The sequence below is a fragment of the Mustela nivalis genome (assembly GCF_964662115.1).
Source record: "Mustela nivalis genome assembly, chromosome: 17".
Classification (NCBI taxonomy): Eukaryota; Metazoa; Chordata; class Mammalia; order Carnivora; family Mustelidae; genus Mustela; species Mustela nivalis.
In genome coordinates this window covers 51,422,887-51,441,042 of record NC_139036.1, presented here as the reverse complement: position 1 = coordinate 51,441,042, position 18,156 = coordinate 51,422,887, and the positions used below count along the sequence as shown (strand labels likewise).

Below are 18,156 nucleotides of genomic sequence, written 5' to 3'. Positions count from 1 at the left end.
ATTTACCTCCCCAAAAGGACTTTCCCTGATTCTACTCATGGCAACCTTGGATCCTCCTTTCTTATTCTTTATCCCATTTATTGCCTCGAAAGCATTAAGCAAGGGCTATAATTCATCCCCATATGGATCTAGTTGCTTTTATTTTCCATTTCTCTCTCTAGAGTGAACGCTCTGTGAGCCCACATTAACTAGTTCTTTTCTCCACTGTATTTGGAAAAGACAGCATAGCGTTGAGGTCAAAGGCTTGGATTCTGAAGGCAGAGTCCAGCTTTAACCCCCAGATTTATCTTGGGTGACCTTCTGCAAGTTTTTAAACTCTAAATCAGTTTCTAAAAGTGATACTTGAGTCATATAGGGTTTTTCTAAGGATAAAGTAATTCAAAACACACAAACTGCTTAGATCCTAGCACATAGTAAACACTGGTACACATCACTTATTTATATTATCGTAAAGCACTGTGATTGGCTCATAAAAATAATAAATGCGATTTATTAGTATTTATTGGTTTTATGTGCCAGACTAGTGCCAAGGACCTTTCATTTATTATCTTAGTTCAGGATTTCTTAAGCTTGGTGCTGGTAACATTTTGGGGTAGCCGTTTTTTGCATGTGTGGAGGACTGTCCCATGTGGCATGCCTGGCCTCTCGCCGTGTGATCCCAACAGCAACCAATGTACCAACCACAAACATCTCCAGACATTACCAAATGTCCTCTGGGAGGAAGATCGCCCCTGATTGAGAAGCGCTGCCATTTTTAATGCTCACAATAAACTTGTGCAACAGACCCTATAATTATAGCTCATTTAACATTGGGGAGATAGAACCTTCAATGAGTGTCTACTCCTTTGAACGTTGAGATCAGCGAGGGAAGTCAAAACATCGAAAACCCAGTAAGCCACCCTGAAGCCAACCAGGGTAACGGACTTGGAAACAAACCCTATAGAGGTATAAGACAATGTGGAATAGCTTCCTTTGGATTTATTGAGGTTTATGTTTTGTTTTGTTTTGTTTGTTTTTTACCATCTTTCTTCTACAGTTAAGTGATCACTGATTTACATTTGTACTCTTGGCAGCCATGCGTGTAAGATGAGGACATCACTGAATTTTGCACTCATGTGCCCATACACATGTATACACAATTTTGGACTGAATGCGAAAATGAACTTTCTGTACAGGTGATTTTGAAAGGGAGCAGTGAAGGGGAGTCCCTCGGGTTCCTGGGATACTGTCCTCAGGAGAATGTGCTCTGGCCCAACCTGTCAGTGAGGGAACATCTGGAGGTCTTCGCCGCCATCAAAGGGTTGGAGAAAGGGGACGCCACAGTCAGCATCACACGGTACATGGCGGGAGACACACACGTTCTCCACTGGGGGAATATGATAGAAATAACGTTCACAGAGAATTAAGAAAGGGAGATTCTAACTGATGACGCCGCACCTGTGGGAGAAGACTTAGCTATCAAGAAGCCTGTTGTATTTTCACATGTTAAAACTAGAGAGAACAATTTTATTGATTATTCTTAATATGGAATATTGGTCCATATTAGTCATTGAAAAATATGAACTTGACCACTATAAAAAGCTCCTAAGGCATCCTAGGTGGTTTCAGTTGTATGATCATTCAGGATACTCTTTTTAAAACGTCTCTAATGTACTGTTTGTTCTGATTTGCCCAACCCCCCCACACATTCCCCTTAGTGTGGGGTTAATGTGGATGGACCCACTGTGTCTCCTCCAGGTTGGCGGATGCGCTCAAGCTGCAGGACCAGCTGAAGCAGCCTGTGAAGGCTTTATCCGAGGGAATAAAGAGGAAGGTAAGAGGGGGGCTCAGCGTTACTCTGCGCACCCTAGGTCGGTGCCAGACTCGCTGTCCCTCTTGTTGCAGCTCTGCTTCGCACTGAGCATCCTGGGAAACCCGTCGGTGGTGCTTCTGGATGAGCCCTCCACCGGCATGGACCCCGAGGGGCAGCTGCAAATGTGGTGAGGGGACGTCATGAGTCATCCTAAGGGAACTTGTGAGCCCTATAACAACTGATCTTCAAAATTGTGGTTTATGCAATATTCAGGGGGGAGAACTCTGATGCCCCTATCACAGTCAATTTTTATTAGGAAGAAAAGGATAATTCTAACACCATAATCCTCTTAAAAATCTTGTTTTCATGATAGATCTTTGGGAGATGCATGGCCCATTTTTATACTCAACCATGTCAATTTATTATTCAGTTTCAATTTCTTTTTTGTTTTAAAGATTTTATTTATTTGACAGACAGAGATCACAAGTAGGCAGAGAGGCAGTTGGCGGGGGTGGGGGGGGCAGGGTCCCTGCTGAGCAGAGAGCCTGATGCAGGGCTCGATCTCAGGACCCTGAGATCACGACCTGAGCCGAAAGCAGAGGCTTAACCCACTGAGCCACCCAGGCGCCCCCAGTTTCAATTTCTACAGCATCACCTGATACACAGTTCTTAGGAGGAAAAAAAATCTCAAATTCTTAGGACTATACAGAAATCTGCGGTTTTGTACTTTAGGGCTTAATGCGATTTTTTATCATGCTTTTAAATAAGTGTTCCTCATTATCTTTCTCCCTACTGCTCTCTCAAACATATTCTTGGAACTCAGCATTATTCTAAATGAACTCTTACCCAATATCATCTTCTACCTTCAGTACCAGGCATGTTCTGAATTAGATACTCTACCCAATAGTCTGGGTATTTACATGACATTCTCCCTCCAAAAATCATTTCTTTGTCTAAGTCAAATTCACTAGTTGTTTCCTCTGTGCCTGTGAAAGGTGTTTCAAAGTCTTCTCATCTTATCTTGAGCATTCCCAGCAGCTAACATTGTCCCTGACCTCCCTTTAGGCAGGCAATCCGGGCCACCTTTAGGAACACGGAGAGGGGCGCCCTCTTGACCACCCACTACATGGCAGAGGCTGAGGCCGTGTGTGACCGCGTGGCCATCATGGTGTCTGGAAGAATGAGGTGGGTGCCCATTCGAACCCACCCTTGGCCCCCCAGAGGGCCCTGAGCAAAGACGTTGCATTGCACAGGGTTATCGCTGGCAGGGGCTGGGGTGACTGGCTACTCCCGCTCGGCACGACCCTGGCCTCCTGGGGCTGAGAGTCCACAGCAATCCCTCTGTCTTCTCCTTCTCTTCCTTGACTTCATCCTCGTCCTACCTCCAGGTGTATTGGTTCCATACAACACCTGAAAAGCAAATTTGGGAAAGATTATCTGCTCGAGTTGAAGGTGAAGAACCCCGCCCAGGTGGAGCCCCTCCACTGTGAAATTCTGAGACTTTTCCCCCAGGCTGCTCGTCAGGAAAGGTAAGGACAGGTGTTGGCTTGTTTCATCTTTTTGTTTTTCTATTATGGCGAAGAGAAATAAAAGCTTTACTTGATCATTCTTTCGTTGCTGTTGTTGTTAACTTTACGATAATTGTGACTGAATTCATTAATTAGAGACTACCTCTAATTAATTAATTGTGATTTTATTTATTGATTAATTATTAAAGAAAGGCCCAATTCAAAGGGAATGTCCTTCCACAGGAGGGAAATAAGAGAGCATAGTACTGATTGGGAACTGATTGTTGTAAGGGAATTCAGATTCCTGGTGGCTCTATCATGTGCCAGGACCTAAGGCATGCATGGACCTGGGTCATCCGGATCCTTTCTAGAGGGTAAAAACATCCCCCATTAAATGTGACCACTTGTCTAAAGTCGAGACCCAGTGCCAGGCATCAGTAAAAGCTCAGTGAGCAGTGGTTCTTAGCATTATTATTATTATTATTTGTAATGGCACTTGAGGTTATTTCAATCATGCCAAATCCTAGCAGTGAAGCCAAGAGCTGATTTTAGTTCTTTGTACTTAAATGCTATTCTCTTCTCTCAAAGGAAGAAGGATGATAAGTAATCCTGCCTCTTCCCTTCTTGGGGTACTGCTCGTCTCCTCTGTCTCCCATTCCTCCTGAGAGTAAAAGGGAGCCTTACTGTGAGAGCCTCCTCTTGCTTCTGCTTGAGTCAAGTGACTTCTTGTTGATTAAAGAACATTCCCACTACCACAGTGTCCATGGGTCTGTAGACTCATACATTGAAACAAATTGTTGGTGACATCGTTGCTGCTTTTTAGACATACACCCGTCCAGGGTTGTCTTCTTGTAAGGTGGGACTCAGTCTCCCTCTCCTTTCTTCACAGGTACTCCTCCCTGATGGTCTATAAGTTGCCCGTCAAGGACGTGTGTCCTTTATCGCAAGCTTTCTTCAAATTAGAGATAGGTAAGAGTGACGGTGGAAGATAGGACTCCAGAAAACTGAGAAATTCAAATCTTGCATAAAACCAGTGTAAGAGGTACATGGGCATGAAATTGTGCTGTTACACCAGAAATAAATTATTAAGACTTTCAATCCATGGTTCTCAACCACGAGTGATTTGGTAGTGTCCGTGGCTATCTTTGGCTGTCACAAGTGGGGTTGAAGTTGGGGAGTTCAAATGGTATCTTGTGGGTCAAGGCCAGGGGTGATGCTAAACATCCCACAGTGTACACAGGTCAGCTCCCTCCCGCAGCAAAGAAGGGTCAGACCAGAATGTCATTAGTGCCAAGGTTGAGAAGTTGGGACCTAATTGAATGAGACTCTAGAAGGAAGAGATCTTTGGCATTTGGAGCTGATTCATTAAAAAAAAAAAGGCATTTGTTTTTGTCTCTATGTACATTTGTTTTTGTCTGTATGTACATTTGTTTTTGTCTGTATGTACTCTTTGATAGTGTTGAATGTTGATTAGGCGGTCCATGTCTGTTGAGGTGGGCTAACCCATCTCTAGAGTCTTGGATTGTGATCTTTGTATACTGCATTGATGTATCAGTATACAAAGCTCTGATTTTGCCTATCACACCAGTGTATGGAATCTGATAAAAAGCTGAACCCCCCATCCTTCTCTCTCTCTCTCTCTTTTTTTTTTTTTTAAGTAGGCTCCACACACAGAGTGGAGCCCAACATAGGAGTTGAACTTAGCACTCTGAGATCAAGACATAGGCTGAAATCAAGAGTCCGACCCTCCACCAGCTGAGCCACCCAGGTGCCCTTTCCCCCTCTTCTTGATCTTTCTTACTTGTCACCTGTCAGTTTTTAGAAGCCCCAGACATTCTAGTTCTTAGAGAAGTGCTTCTCTTTGTTCCCTCCCACCTCAGATTCCTTCTGCTGGGTTTCATTTGCTAAAACTAAAGTTCTACTTAGGAGATGGTGGGGGGAACCCTAACTTTTTATCACAGTTGTCTACTCCACTGTGTGGTGGAAATGTAAGTTAGCATTTTTTTTTTTTCCCTCCAGATGTTAGGTGAGACACAGTTATCTTCTCAGCTGAAGCACAGCTGAATGAGGTAGGCCCCATAGTGTGGGAGCACAGTACATGCCCCTGACAATTCCTGTGTCCTGCTATATTGGCTCATTCTCCCGTAGCATCAGATCACTTTGGGGGTATTGCAAACTGCAACAGAACTCCACCCTCATGAGCCCATTCCAGGTCAACATTGCTTAATGCTTGGAGACTTGAAAGTAGGGAGATGGGTGGGTTGGATTTCTCTCCTTCTTATCTTATTCCCTCCTCTGCTCATCTGCTGATATTTTGAGCCTCTTTGGTGCAGAGTGTAAGGGGAGGTAAGACGAGATAGCATGACAGCAAAGCTTGATTTGCTCATTAGAGCTGGACTATGGCATGAGGTCTTCTGTGCAGAGAGGAGTTCCTTGAAGATTCCCTCTCCCCTCCTATCTGGAATTTCTGACGAAAGCTTCTACTCTGAGGTGGGAGATGCCTTCTCCTCCTGGTCTCTTGGTCTCTTGCAGCCCTGGGCCACTTCTTGGAATTCTCTTCCCTTTCCAAGAGATCTCTTAGAGGACCTCCCATTGGATGCAGAGGCTTGGCCTCTCCAAACTCTGAAAGTACAGGGCCATCACTGTGCACAATTGTTGACATGTTCCCAGACTTGAGGCAAGGACCCAATCCCATGTTCCCAGGTTGCAGGCCAATCCCACCGCATCCTCTGTCCACTGAGAGGAGAAAGGAAATGCCACAGCAATGTGACAACTGCCCACAAGAAACCTTTGCTTTCTAGTCTCACCTCTCAGTTCATTATTTTTTTCATCTTATGCATCTGCATGTTTGAGGATCTTATTCACAATCCACACTGTTAACAGACGGTCAAACTAGGATAATTTGGCAACTTTTGGTTTAGGCAGGGACCATTTGCCAAGGGACAAGACACTGTGTGATGTCCCCGGGCTAGACACAGCAGAAGTGTTGACGTTCTCGGGTCTAAAGGGACTAAGAAAGGAAGCGGTGGCTAGAACCCAGGAGTAGAATCATGTAGAATTTGTGATCTTGTGAGAAGCAGTGACTTTCGGTCAAGGGTCAAAGTTGAGGAGGGAGTGAAGGAGTAATGGCTTTGACCTCCCCCCTCTCTCCTCTCTCCCTTCTAATGAGCCACCACTGGTGGAAACCACCAGAAAGAACCTCTTAAGTCAGCCAGTGGAGCAAAGAGCAGAGTAGAGAGGTTGAAGGCAGATATCGAGGTATGGTAGCATTCTAGAGCAGAGGGAAGAGGGAACATCTCTCCACTCAGCCTGTATAGGTGGTCTGGGACCTCACACCTTGTTTTCCAGTCTGGAGTGCCCCTGCCCAAACTCTAAGATAATGAGAGAGTATTTCCATCCTGTTGCAAGACCACAGGGTGAATTTGCCTTTCCATATTTAGCATGTGCTGCCTAAGTGAGCACATATCTCAGACAGATCTAGTCCGAGAGTATTTATTACCTTATCTTGTATATTTAAAATCTATTGATATGTAGATTTTGTGCATAACTTGGTAAAACTCTCCAAATTAAAAATAGATGAACTCCTAATGTCTGTCCGTCCTTCTGCAGTTAAACAGAGCTTCGACCTGGAGGAGTACAGCCTCTCCCAGTCCACCCTGGAGCAGGTGGGTCGGTGTGAGTGACTCTGTTTCATCCGGGCACTATAAAGGGACACCGTGTGCACACGCCTTGCACTCACTCAGAGCGGCAAAAGGCAGTGTCACCTCTCTCTCTCCATTTCTTGTCCATCTCAGGTTTTCCTGGAGCTCTCCAAGGAGCAGGAGCTGGATGACTTTGATGAAGAACTTGACTCTTCGGTGAAGTGGAAGCTCCTCCCACAGGAAGACCCTTGAAGTCCCAAATACCCTATTTTTAAAAAAATCTTAGGCCTCTTTTTAAATATAATATTTTATATCATTAATATATCTGATCTCAGATAGGATACAAAATGCTTTTGGAATTCATGTCACCATTTTTCTCAATAACATGACGTCTATCAGGACTAAGGAGAAAAATCAGTGAGAACAGTCTTGAAACTGACCATGGGGGCCTCTGTGCCAACAACTAAACCCCACATGTCAGAGGGAAGTAAATTAAAAATGCATTTGTTACAAAATGTTTGGGTTTCTCAAGATGATACAGAGATTTGCTTTATTTTTATTTGATATTTGAACATCAAAATATTGAATATTTTCTTATCCTTTTGAATGAAGTAAGGACAAAGTAAGACCTAATCTTGATGTAGGGGGCAGAGAGCCAGTGATTACAGAATAACATGGTATTTGCTTTTTGTTTTTTAGTTTTTATTTAAATTCCAATTAGTTCACATACAGTGTAATATTAACTTCAGCTGTACAATACGGTGAACAGCGCTTTCAAACAACATGCGCCGCTCATCCCCACAAGTATTTGCTTTCTGTAATTCAGAGTTTGTTTTGTTCTTTTTTTTTTTCAGCTTATTCATAATACATGGATTTTCCTTTTCTGTCATTTTTCACATTTTATATTGTATAGTCTATGTTCTGTCTGTTGTGACTATCAAGGAATTTGAAAACCTGTTAAAATAAGTAATTTCAGTAAGAATTTGAATAATCAAGTTGATGGAAGTTTAAAAATGACGTATCTCACAATTTTGAAACATACTTATGATTTGATAGGTTTTCTTATGATGTAAGGGTATAGCAGATCTTAATTTCTCATGTTTATGTGTCTTATGACTTCTTTAACTGGTGACCCTCTAAACACCTTAAAATCTGTGCAATATACTTGTATATTCTTATTTAGGTAAGTTTTTTTGTTGTTGTTCTTGCTACTGTTGTTGTTGTTAGCTCTTATGGACTGAATTGAGTTCTCCCAAAATTCATAGGTTAAAGCCCCAAAGTCCAGTGTGGTTGTATTTGGAGATAGGGCCTTTAATGAGTCAGAAGTTCAGTGAGGTCAGAAGTTTGGGGCCTTAATCCAATAGCACTGGTATCTTTATAAAAAGGGAACAAGATCCCCTATCTCTGTGCACTCACAGGGTAAAGATCCCATGAGAACACAGCGAGCTGGCTACCCACAAGCCAGGAAGAGAGACATCACCAGAAGCCAAGTTTTCTGACACCTGCCCTGGGAGTCACTATTGGGAGATGAGTTGTCTTCAGAGCTCCAGGACCATGCAGGACCGAGTCATGAAACACAGAGCTATGCAGAGTGCAACACAAAACCAAAAAAATGAAACCCCTACAACACACTGTGGTTTTGAGCTGCTGAGGTTACGGAAACAGTGGGGTTGTTTGTTACAACAGACAGTCAATGTTACATTAATTAACTCAGATCATGCCAGGAAATGGGTGGGGACAAAACCCTGGAGTATTTCTTGATGGAATTGCCAAAGACTATTCTAAGCAGCCTGTTCCCAGTCCTTGCCTGAATCTACTCTACAAGCATGACCCTTCCTTCACTTTCAACCCATTTCTGCCACACCATCCTCAAAGTATAGGCAAACAACATTAACTTCCAACCCAAGATGGGATGCCTCTGGGTGAGTCTACCCTTCTTTGTATTGTGAAAATCCAAGAAGGGATGACCTGAGATGTACAAAGTTATACTGAGTGAATGTTTGGAGTATTTTAAGTTGAAAGTAAGAACAAGTTATTCCAATGGATTATTAAATGAAAACATCACAGTGATTATGAATAAGTAATTTTAATGAGAGTGAATTTATTTTTTTCATCCTAGCTGTGCTTTTCTCAACAACGGCACTGTTAATGTTTTGTGCCAGATAATTCTTTGTTGGGGGAGGGAGAAAGGAGAGGCTATCCTGTGTATTGTAGAATATTCAATGGCAATTCTGATCTGTACCCAGTAGCAATCGCCACCTGAGTGTGACAATCAAAACGTCTCCAGATATTGTCTAAATCAAATTATACGTCCTTAAATTGACTGCTTGGTAATTTTATGATCTTGGAGCAAAGTAAAAAATGAATTAAAGACAGTGGGTCTTGTTCCTTTGGAGGTATTGGCATGTTGTGTTAAATACTCTGGACTAAACTATAAAAAGTGTTCATTTTGAAGAAATCTGAAAACTTGCAATAAAAATGGCCAATAATACATTTTAAAATTTGCAGGTGCTGGAGTAACTTCTGTTTGAAGTTTATGTCTCCTTGAACTCTTTAAAGGGAGCACAAGCCTCAGGAACGTGTTGCACAAGGGTCTGTGAATGATCTCCGTGAGGGAAAATGAAGAACCATGCAAACTGTTGGGTCCCAAAGCAGTGGAACCTCTGAAAAAGCAAATGTGGCAAAGAGCATTGAAAGCTAAATGAGGCAGGTTTTTTCCAGGCGCCTGGAAAAAAAAATATATTAATGATAATAGAAAGATTATTAGAAGTCTCAGTATGTGACTGGCTCAATTGGTTAAGAATCTGACTCTTGATTTTGGTTCAGGTCATGGTCTCAAGGTCATGAGATTGAGTCCCACATCAAGTTCCACACTCTGTGTGGAGTCTGCTTGAGATTCTCTCTCTCCTTCTCCCTCTGCCCTTCCCCCCACTCATATGCTCTCCCCGCCCCAAAATAAATAAATCGTCAAAAAAAATAAAGTGTGGAAGGAATATACAAAGGAATTCATAATACGAATAGAAAGCCTGAAAATGAGAGGGAAACAGAAAAAAAATCCATGAAGAAGAAAAGAACTTAAGTAAATGGTGTTGTGACAGCTTGATAAATATACAAGAAAAAGATAGACCCCCACCTTGTGCCTCTCACACACACACACATACACACACATACGCAAGTGGATTCAAGAGAAAATGTGACAAATGAAACTACAGAATGGTTGGAAGGAAATATAGAAGAATATATTTTGACTTCCAGAAAAGAAAGTTGTTCCTAAAACAGGACACACAGAGACACACAATCATAGAGTAAAAATTATAATGTTCAATCACAACCAAATTAAAAACTTCAGTACAACAAAAGAGATGATAAACAAAATTAAGATAAAAAAAGTTGAAGAGCTGGAAAATGTGTAAAGAAGTTGTCTGAAACAAAAAAGGAAACAGATTATCCAGAATAAAGATCTCCTAAAAATACATTCATTTTTTTCTTTATTTATTTTTAAAGATTGTATTTATTCATTCAAGAAAGAGAGGACACAAGTAGGCAGAGAGGCAGGCAAAGGGAGAGGGAGAAGCAGGCTCCCTGCTCAGCAGGGAGCCCAATGCAGGACTTGATCCTAGGACCCTGAGATCATGACCTGAGCCAAAGACAGATGCTTAACCCACTGAGCCACCCAGGCACCACCAAAATATGTTAGTTTTAAAAGTCAAATAGGAAGGTGAGCAGATGATACAAAAGGAGAACTCACAAAAGAAGAAAGCTGACTGAGAAGATACTTGACTTCTTTGGAAAGCAAGGGAAGAGAGCCTCAGAGAGCAACGAAATACTGTATATTCATATCAGATGGGCAGAGAGAATGGCAATATTCAGCATTGCAGTGGATATAAGAAAATAAGTTCTCATAGTTCAGGTGGGAAAAGAGAGAACTTTGAGGATGTGGACACACACACACACACACACACACACTCATACCCAGCAAATCTACAATTTCTCTTCTAGGTCCTTCCCCTAGACATATTCTCACATGCATTAAGGGTCTGCGTTATTCTAAACATAATCCTTACATTGATTGTCAAGAGGCACAGAAGCCTCCCAACTCAAAATTCTGGTAAGTTTTCTTTTTTGCCACTGCAGTATTTTCAAACAAAGTGAGGATTATGCTTTCATCACAAGGAAAAGAGAATCTGCGAATTTCCCCACATCAATGTAGTATCAACAAAATAACCTTAGAGAATCAACAAAATACCACTTAAATTGTGTTAGATAAATCAGTTTCTGAAGATTGGTACTTATCAGTGTATTAACATGACTAAGCATTATGGAGAATCTGTTAGATTGCAACTGTATTAATATGTATTTATGAAAACAAGAGACATGAACTTTTTTTTTGAGAGACAGAGAACATGTGAGTGGGGGGAGGGGCAGAGGGAGAAGGACAGAGAGAATTTCAAGGAGATTCCACACAGAGTGTGGAGCCCAACGTGGGGCTCAATCTCATGACCCAATCCATGACCTGAACCAAAATCAAGAGTCAGATTCTTAACCAACTGAGCCAGTCACATACTGAGACTTCTTATAATCTTTCTATTATCATTTATATATATATATATATATTTTTTTTTTTCCCACATGAGCTTTTAGGGTTGTTAGGACATAACAGAAGCAGTAGAAGCAAATCCATTAGGATATTAATGGGAGATACTCAACCAAGTGCAGGACAGGTAGGTAGATGAGATGAATAATATGCAATCTAAAATACAAGGATAAAGTCAATTTGAAGATCTAACTGGATTTATGAGGCAACTGATGATTTGGACATCATCTCATCTAGGAAGAAGAGAGACATTCTTCTCCCCTCTGTTGATAGCATCTGTGGTCACTGTGATGCTTCTTTCTTTTCTTCCACCTGAGTATCCCAACCTTCTGACCCGTGTGGTCATTCACAGTGTGCTCCAGATCAGCACGGTCACTGCTATTGGCCCCGGGACATGTGGTGGCACATTTCCAATCCACTAGGCTCCCATCAGGACCCTAACTGTGCCTCCCAGACTATTTTGTTGAACCAGAAGGATTTTCGTCTCTATTAGGGGTAAGCTTTAATGGCTTTGGGGGAGGGGGGACCAAGAGGCTATCTGTTGCTTAGACAACCAGAGCTGTTTTCCCTCTAACTTCCTAAAGTTTGCCCTTTGCACATATTTCTTCTTCTCACAGCTTCCTGTTGTTTTGTTGACTCTAATAAGGCACTGGCTCATGTGCAGGGAAGGAAAACTTCTCAGGACCTCTCCTCCCTTAAATAGAGGTCTCATAAGGTAGACAACATGCAAACATAACACACTCTCTTTTCCACCTGAGCCTAAGCAAACAGACTGAATCAGCAGCCATAAGTCAGCAGTTCCAGTGGCCTCAGGCTGTTTCTCAGCTACTTTCATTCTTGGTGAAAGATCCCAAAGCAGCCAAGGAACCCTTTTCTTGGCTGACCTTGGCTTGAATTTCTTTGACAATGTACTTTTCACTCATCTTTGGTCATCGATATACCCAACCCCAAAACCCCAGATAAGCTTTTCCTGGTATTCAGGACTGCGATAATTTTGCAACTTCACCCCAGAGATGGCCACGAAACCCAGGTGGCATCAGTGGTTCTAGAACACCTTCTCCTTCAATAACCTATTCCCATTTGTCTCTCTCCCAAACAAAGCTACAGCCATTATTAAAATTGTGGCGCCAAGGATATTGTTAAAAATCTTGTACACATGGACAATTCCATAAATGTAGAGGCAGATAATTGAGAGAATGCACAAGACTCTTTGGGTGTTTTTCTGTAAGGTTCAAGAGGGGAAACAGAGGGCAGGGAAAATATCTGAGGCCTGAGAGAATTCCAGAAGTAAATCTTCACCATCCTTTCTCAGTCACAGGGGTTACTCTTTGTATTTTAATTATCAGCCACCAAAATAAGTGTAAGGAATATTGGCTTCAGGAAAGCCCAGGGAGAAGTCTATAGGAGCATGTTTATCCCCTATAAATGGATATATCCCCTATAAATGGATAAAGTGATTTATCCAAACCAAGCTGTGTAATTGGTTAGATTAGATGTAAACTATCATCTCAACATCTCCATACAATGAAGACAGGATAGCCCCAGGTGCTGGCAAGGGCCATTCACATTTTAAGCAAATTACTAGCTAGCCCTTCTAGTCTTCTCTTGTCCAAGAGGTCCAAGAGTCAGTAGCCAACTTCCAACGTCCCTGGAGAAAACATGAGGCCATCCAGTCTAGCAGTAAGGTAAGTCTTGACATATGTATTCCTTTTATTTTTTGAAAAGTTTCTGCAAGAGTATACCAGTTCTTCCTTAAGTATTTAGAAACATTTTCCATCTAGACCTGGATATTTCACTCCTCCCCTCCAAGGAAATGTTTGTGGTGATGAATTCAATGACTTAAATTGGTATAGAATTATATATTATTTACCCCAAAGATACAGATTTTTTTATTACTTTTTGTGTTACTTTTTGTAGGTTGCATTTTTAAGAATTTCTCATTTAATCTGAATTTTCTTTTTTTTTATAAGGCTATTTAATTTTTTATTTTTTATAAACATATATTTTTATCCCCAGGGGTACAGGTCTGTGAATCACCAGGTTTACACACTTCACAGCACTCACCTAAGATACAGTAGTTTATAATACCCTCATTACTTTTTGATAGTAGTGGGATTTAGAAAGAAAATTTCTTTTTCATTACTGATACAAGTAGTTTGTTCTCTATTTTCTTACTCAGCCCTCCTAGTAGATTAACCATTTTTTATTGTTATTTCTCAAGAATCAAATTCTGGCTGTGCTGGTCTTTCTCTTTGGGGCAACTAGACTTCTCTGTTGGGTTAAATTTGCTATTCTTTTTCTAGCTTCTTAAGATGGAATCTTTGGTCATTTCTAATAATTGCCTTTAGAGCTATTAATTGACTTCTAATCATTACTTTAGATATAATCCTGAGTTTAATACATTGTATTTTCATTATCATTAAGAAATAACATTTTCTAATTTTTCATTTTGATATATTTTTAAAAATATCATTGTGTCATCTTTTCTGGGTCCCATTTCTTCCTTAGAATTGCATTTCATAATTTCCATACATCTGTGAAAACACACATGTATGTATGTATGTATGTATGTATATATATCTGTACACAATCTTATTCAATTTTTGAAAATATTTTAGTTTTTTAAAGATTTTTTACTTATTTGTTTGAGAGAGAGAGCGTGCACGAGCAAGAGCATAAGCGGGAAGGAGAGGAGAGGGAGAAAGAGAAGCAGATGCCTCCTGAGTGTGAAGCTGGTGTGGGGCTGGATTTCAGGCCCTGGGATCATGACCTGAGCCAAAAGCAGACGCTTAACTGACTGAGCCACCCAGGAGCCCCTAGAAAATATTTCATTTTAATCTATATTTCCTTTTGGTCCCCCAAATAATTAAGTTAGCCAGCGGTTTACATATTTTTAAATGTTCATTTATTAAAAAGTTTTGGTTAATTAGTTAGATCTACTGTTTTCTGTTCACCACTTCCTAATCTTCACTCCCCCACCCCAACCCCCGTCTTTTTGCTTTGGCTTTCTTTCTAGTTTATTTTGTTGTGCTTTTACTAGCTTTCTGTGTTGGAAATTGAATCTGTCTTTTATTTTCTTTTTTCCAAAAGGAGTGTATGTTGGAGGAGGTCACGAGGAGGACAGGACTGCCCCAAGCCCCTAGGGCTGGCCCCAGCAATCCCAAACTGCTTGCTCCTCCCTTGTCCCTGGAATGTGTGACCCACCCACCTCGCCCACGCCAGAGCCATTTTGAAGGTCTCAGCCTTCAGAGAGCAACGTGCTGTTGAGACCCGATGGAGGGTATACAAGACTGAACCCTGTGAAGAAGGCCTTTGGGTAAACAATGAAGATTCTGGCCGCCGGTGTGGAGATCTCCTTGTCTGGCCGCGTGCAAGACAAGTTTCCTAAGTAAGTCTCTCCCCTTGCTTTTAAACTGGCCACCTGCTATGGAGTGGCCTGCCTATGTCTTCTGTGTCTCCTGGCCCTCTGCCTTACTGGCCTTGCTGGGAGGTGTGGGGTGGGGTGGGGGGATTGGAGGGGGCGAGTTTCAGATTTCACCCAGATACCTCCTGAGAGTGTGAGCCAACACTATTTAAGGCCATGAAAGTTTCCGTCAATCACTTACCTGAATATATGCCACTGATTCTAACCTATAGCGTCTTATAAACACTACCTTTTATAAAATCAGGAACTTCCCATTTTGTGTCTCTTTCCACTCAAGAGACGTTTAGTAGAAAGTTGTGCAGTTTCCAGATAGACCGCCTTTTAGGTTCTACTACTAACTCTTAGCCTTACTACATCGTTTGCTCAAAATATTGTTTATAGTATTTCTATTTTCTGTAGAACTTAGTGATTGATTTTGTGACCTGATATACAGTCAGTATTTCTGACGCGGTCCAGTGCACAGGAGAGGAAGGCAGGTTCCCTGTGGTCAAGGTGTCAAGATATTTATATTGATGTATGAATCAGTGATATATTTAGACTTCAGAAAAGTTGCAAGAGGGGGCGTCTGGGTGGCCCAGATGGTCAAGGGTCTGCCGTCAGCTCAGGTCATGATCCCGGGGTCCTGGGATTGAGCCCCACATTGGGAAGCCTGCTTCTCCCTCTGCCTTTCTCCTCTGGCTTGTGCTTTCTCTCTCTTCTCACTCTCTCTCTCTCTCTCTCAAATAAATAAATAAATCTTTAAAAAAAAAAAGTTGCAAGAATACTTGTACACATGCAGAATACACAGGCACACACAGAGACCCAGCTATACACATAGTACCTCATTGCTGTGAAGTTTAAAATAGGTAGCTAGAACGATACTTAGAAATAAATGTAGTTTTATGTGTATCTGTATCTCTATGTAGTATCTTTGTTGCGTATGTTGTTCAGATCTTCTGGATTCTCACTGTGTTTTGTCCGGTTACTCTGTCTCATGCTAAAGCTGGTGTGTTAAAGTAGGCCACTGGTTGTTTTTTTTATTTTTTTTTAAGATTTCATTTATTTATTTGTCGGAGAAAGAGAGAGAGAGAAACAGCACAAGCAGGGGAGCAGCAGGCAGAGGGAGAAGCAGGCTCCCCGCTGAGCCAGGAGCCCAATGGGGGACTTGATCCCAGAACCCTGGGATCATCACCTGAGCTGAAGGCAGATGCTTAACTGACTGAGCCACCCAGATGTCCCTAAAGTAGTCCTCTGTTGTGATGCTCCTCTTTGTGTCTCCCTAGCATCTCTTTCTAATTTTTTAATACAATTTTATACAATTTATACAATATAAAATTTTTTATACAATATATCTACATATATATGCATATATATATGCATATATATGTAGATATATTGTAGATATATATGTAGATATATTGTATAAAAATTATTATAATTATTATATATTGTATAATTATATTGTATAATTATATATATAATTATATAATGTATAATTATATTGTATAATTATATATTATATATTGTATAATTATATATTGTACAATTATAATTATTATATATTGTATATATAAAATATATATAATATATAGTATATATTGTATATATTGTGTATATATTGTATATATAGTATATCATATAAAAATTATTATATATTGTATATACAATATATGCAATATTGCATATATTGTATATACAATATATAATTTATACAATTTATATATACAATATATAATATATTGTATCATACAATATGCATATAATATCATACAATATATGTATATACAATATGCATATTGTATATACATATATATACAATATGTATATACAATATATTGCATATGTATATACAATATATAATGATTTTTATATAATTTATACAATATATAATTTTTATACAATTTTATACAATCTTATTTGTTTTATACAATTGGTTGCTGGGCTTTTGGTGAGTAGATATCATAGTTATTATAAATTGAAGGTCATGTATAATTTTTTTTTCTTTGAGTTATATTTAGCTTAATATCAGTCTTGCTACTTAGGATTTCTTACCAATTACCCAGTGTGTTTTTTACCAATCTTCTTTTATTCCTGCAGCTGACAATTTATGGGTTTGTTTTATTATTAGGTTAGCTAGCAGTTATCAATATTATCAGTTCCTTCCAAAGACCCTGCTTCTAGTTTCATGGAATTTCTCTATTATTTTCCTTCACTATTTATTCTAGCCTCCAGGTTAATTCTAGACTTTTCTTTTTTCTTATACCAGCACATATAACCAAAATTGTCCTCGAAGTGCTGTGTTAGCTGCTTTTCAGGAATTTTAATATGTGGCATTTTATTACTTCAAAATATTTCATTCCTGCTTTTAATATATTCTTTGAAATATTTTAAATATGTTGTTTAATTTCTAACTGTCTGGGAAGTCTCCAGATATATTGCTATGATTAATTTCAAATTAATTCCTTTTTGGTCAAGCACACTTTTAACATATTTTCAGTTTTTTAAATCTATTGAGATTTGTTTTGTGGCTAATATAGGTCTATCATGATGAATATTCCATGTGCATTTTTTAAAAAATTTTCTAAGATTTTATTTATTTCTTTGAGAGAGAGAGTGAGTATGTGTGGGGCAGGGGCTGAGGGGTAGGAATAGCAGAGGGAGAGGGAGAAGCTGACTCTCCACTAAGTAGGGAGCTCGATCCTAGGACCAGGAGATCATGATCTGCGCTGAAGGCAGATTCTTAGCCTACTGAGCCTCTCCATATTTTTTTAAAAAATCTGTTTTATTTTGTTTTGTTTTTTGCCTAGAATGTTTAGTAGAGCCTAATTAGTTCAAGTAGCTTGATTGTTTTGTTCAAATTTCCTGTATACTTACTGACTTTTTAATCTAATTTATCAGCTACTCAGATATAGATATTGAAATCTCCACCAATAACTGTGGACTTTTAATTGGTCTTTTCAGTTTTGTTTTTTCTTTTTCTTTTTCTTTTTTTTTTTTTTTTACACTCATTTTTTATTAAACAAATAAGGCTGGTAGGAGTTCTATTTTTTCATTCATGAGTTTTCAAGCTCTGCTCTTAGGACTCTGTACATTTAGGTTTTTCATGTGTTTTAATGAATTAACCCCCTATTATTGGGAAATAGTCTTCTGTGGCTGCAATAATTCATGTCCTGAAGTCCAGTATGTATCACATTAATGGAACCATTCATTTTCCTGTA

General features: G+C 39.9%; 1 protein-coding gene across 1 annotated transcript in view; it reads left to right on the top strand.

Moving 5' to 3' along the window:
- ABCA9 (ATP binding cassette subfamily A member 9) overlaps positions 1-8,060 on the top strand; it is a 60,265-nt gene extending 52,205 nt beyond the window's left edge. The window contains exons 31-38 of the mRNA XM_082708312.1: positions 1,176-1,336; positions 1,738-1,813; positions 1,885-1,979; positions 2,858-2,977; positions 3,181-3,321; positions 4,190-4,269; positions 6,910-6,965; positions 7,095-8,060. Of these exons, the coding sequence (XP_082564438.1) occupies positions 1,176-1,336; positions 1,738-1,813; positions 1,885-1,979; positions 2,858-2,977; positions 3,181-3,321; positions 4,190-4,269; positions 6,910-6,965; positions 7,095-7,193 (828 nt within the window). The 3' untranslated portion in view covers positions 7,194-8,060. The remainder of the gene's footprint in view (positions 1-1,175; positions 1,337-1,737; positions 1,814-1,884; positions 1,980-2,857; positions 2,978-3,180; positions 3,322-4,189; positions 4,270-6,909; positions 6,966-7,094) is intronic.
- Positions 8,061-18,156: the final 10,096 nt, after the last annotated feature.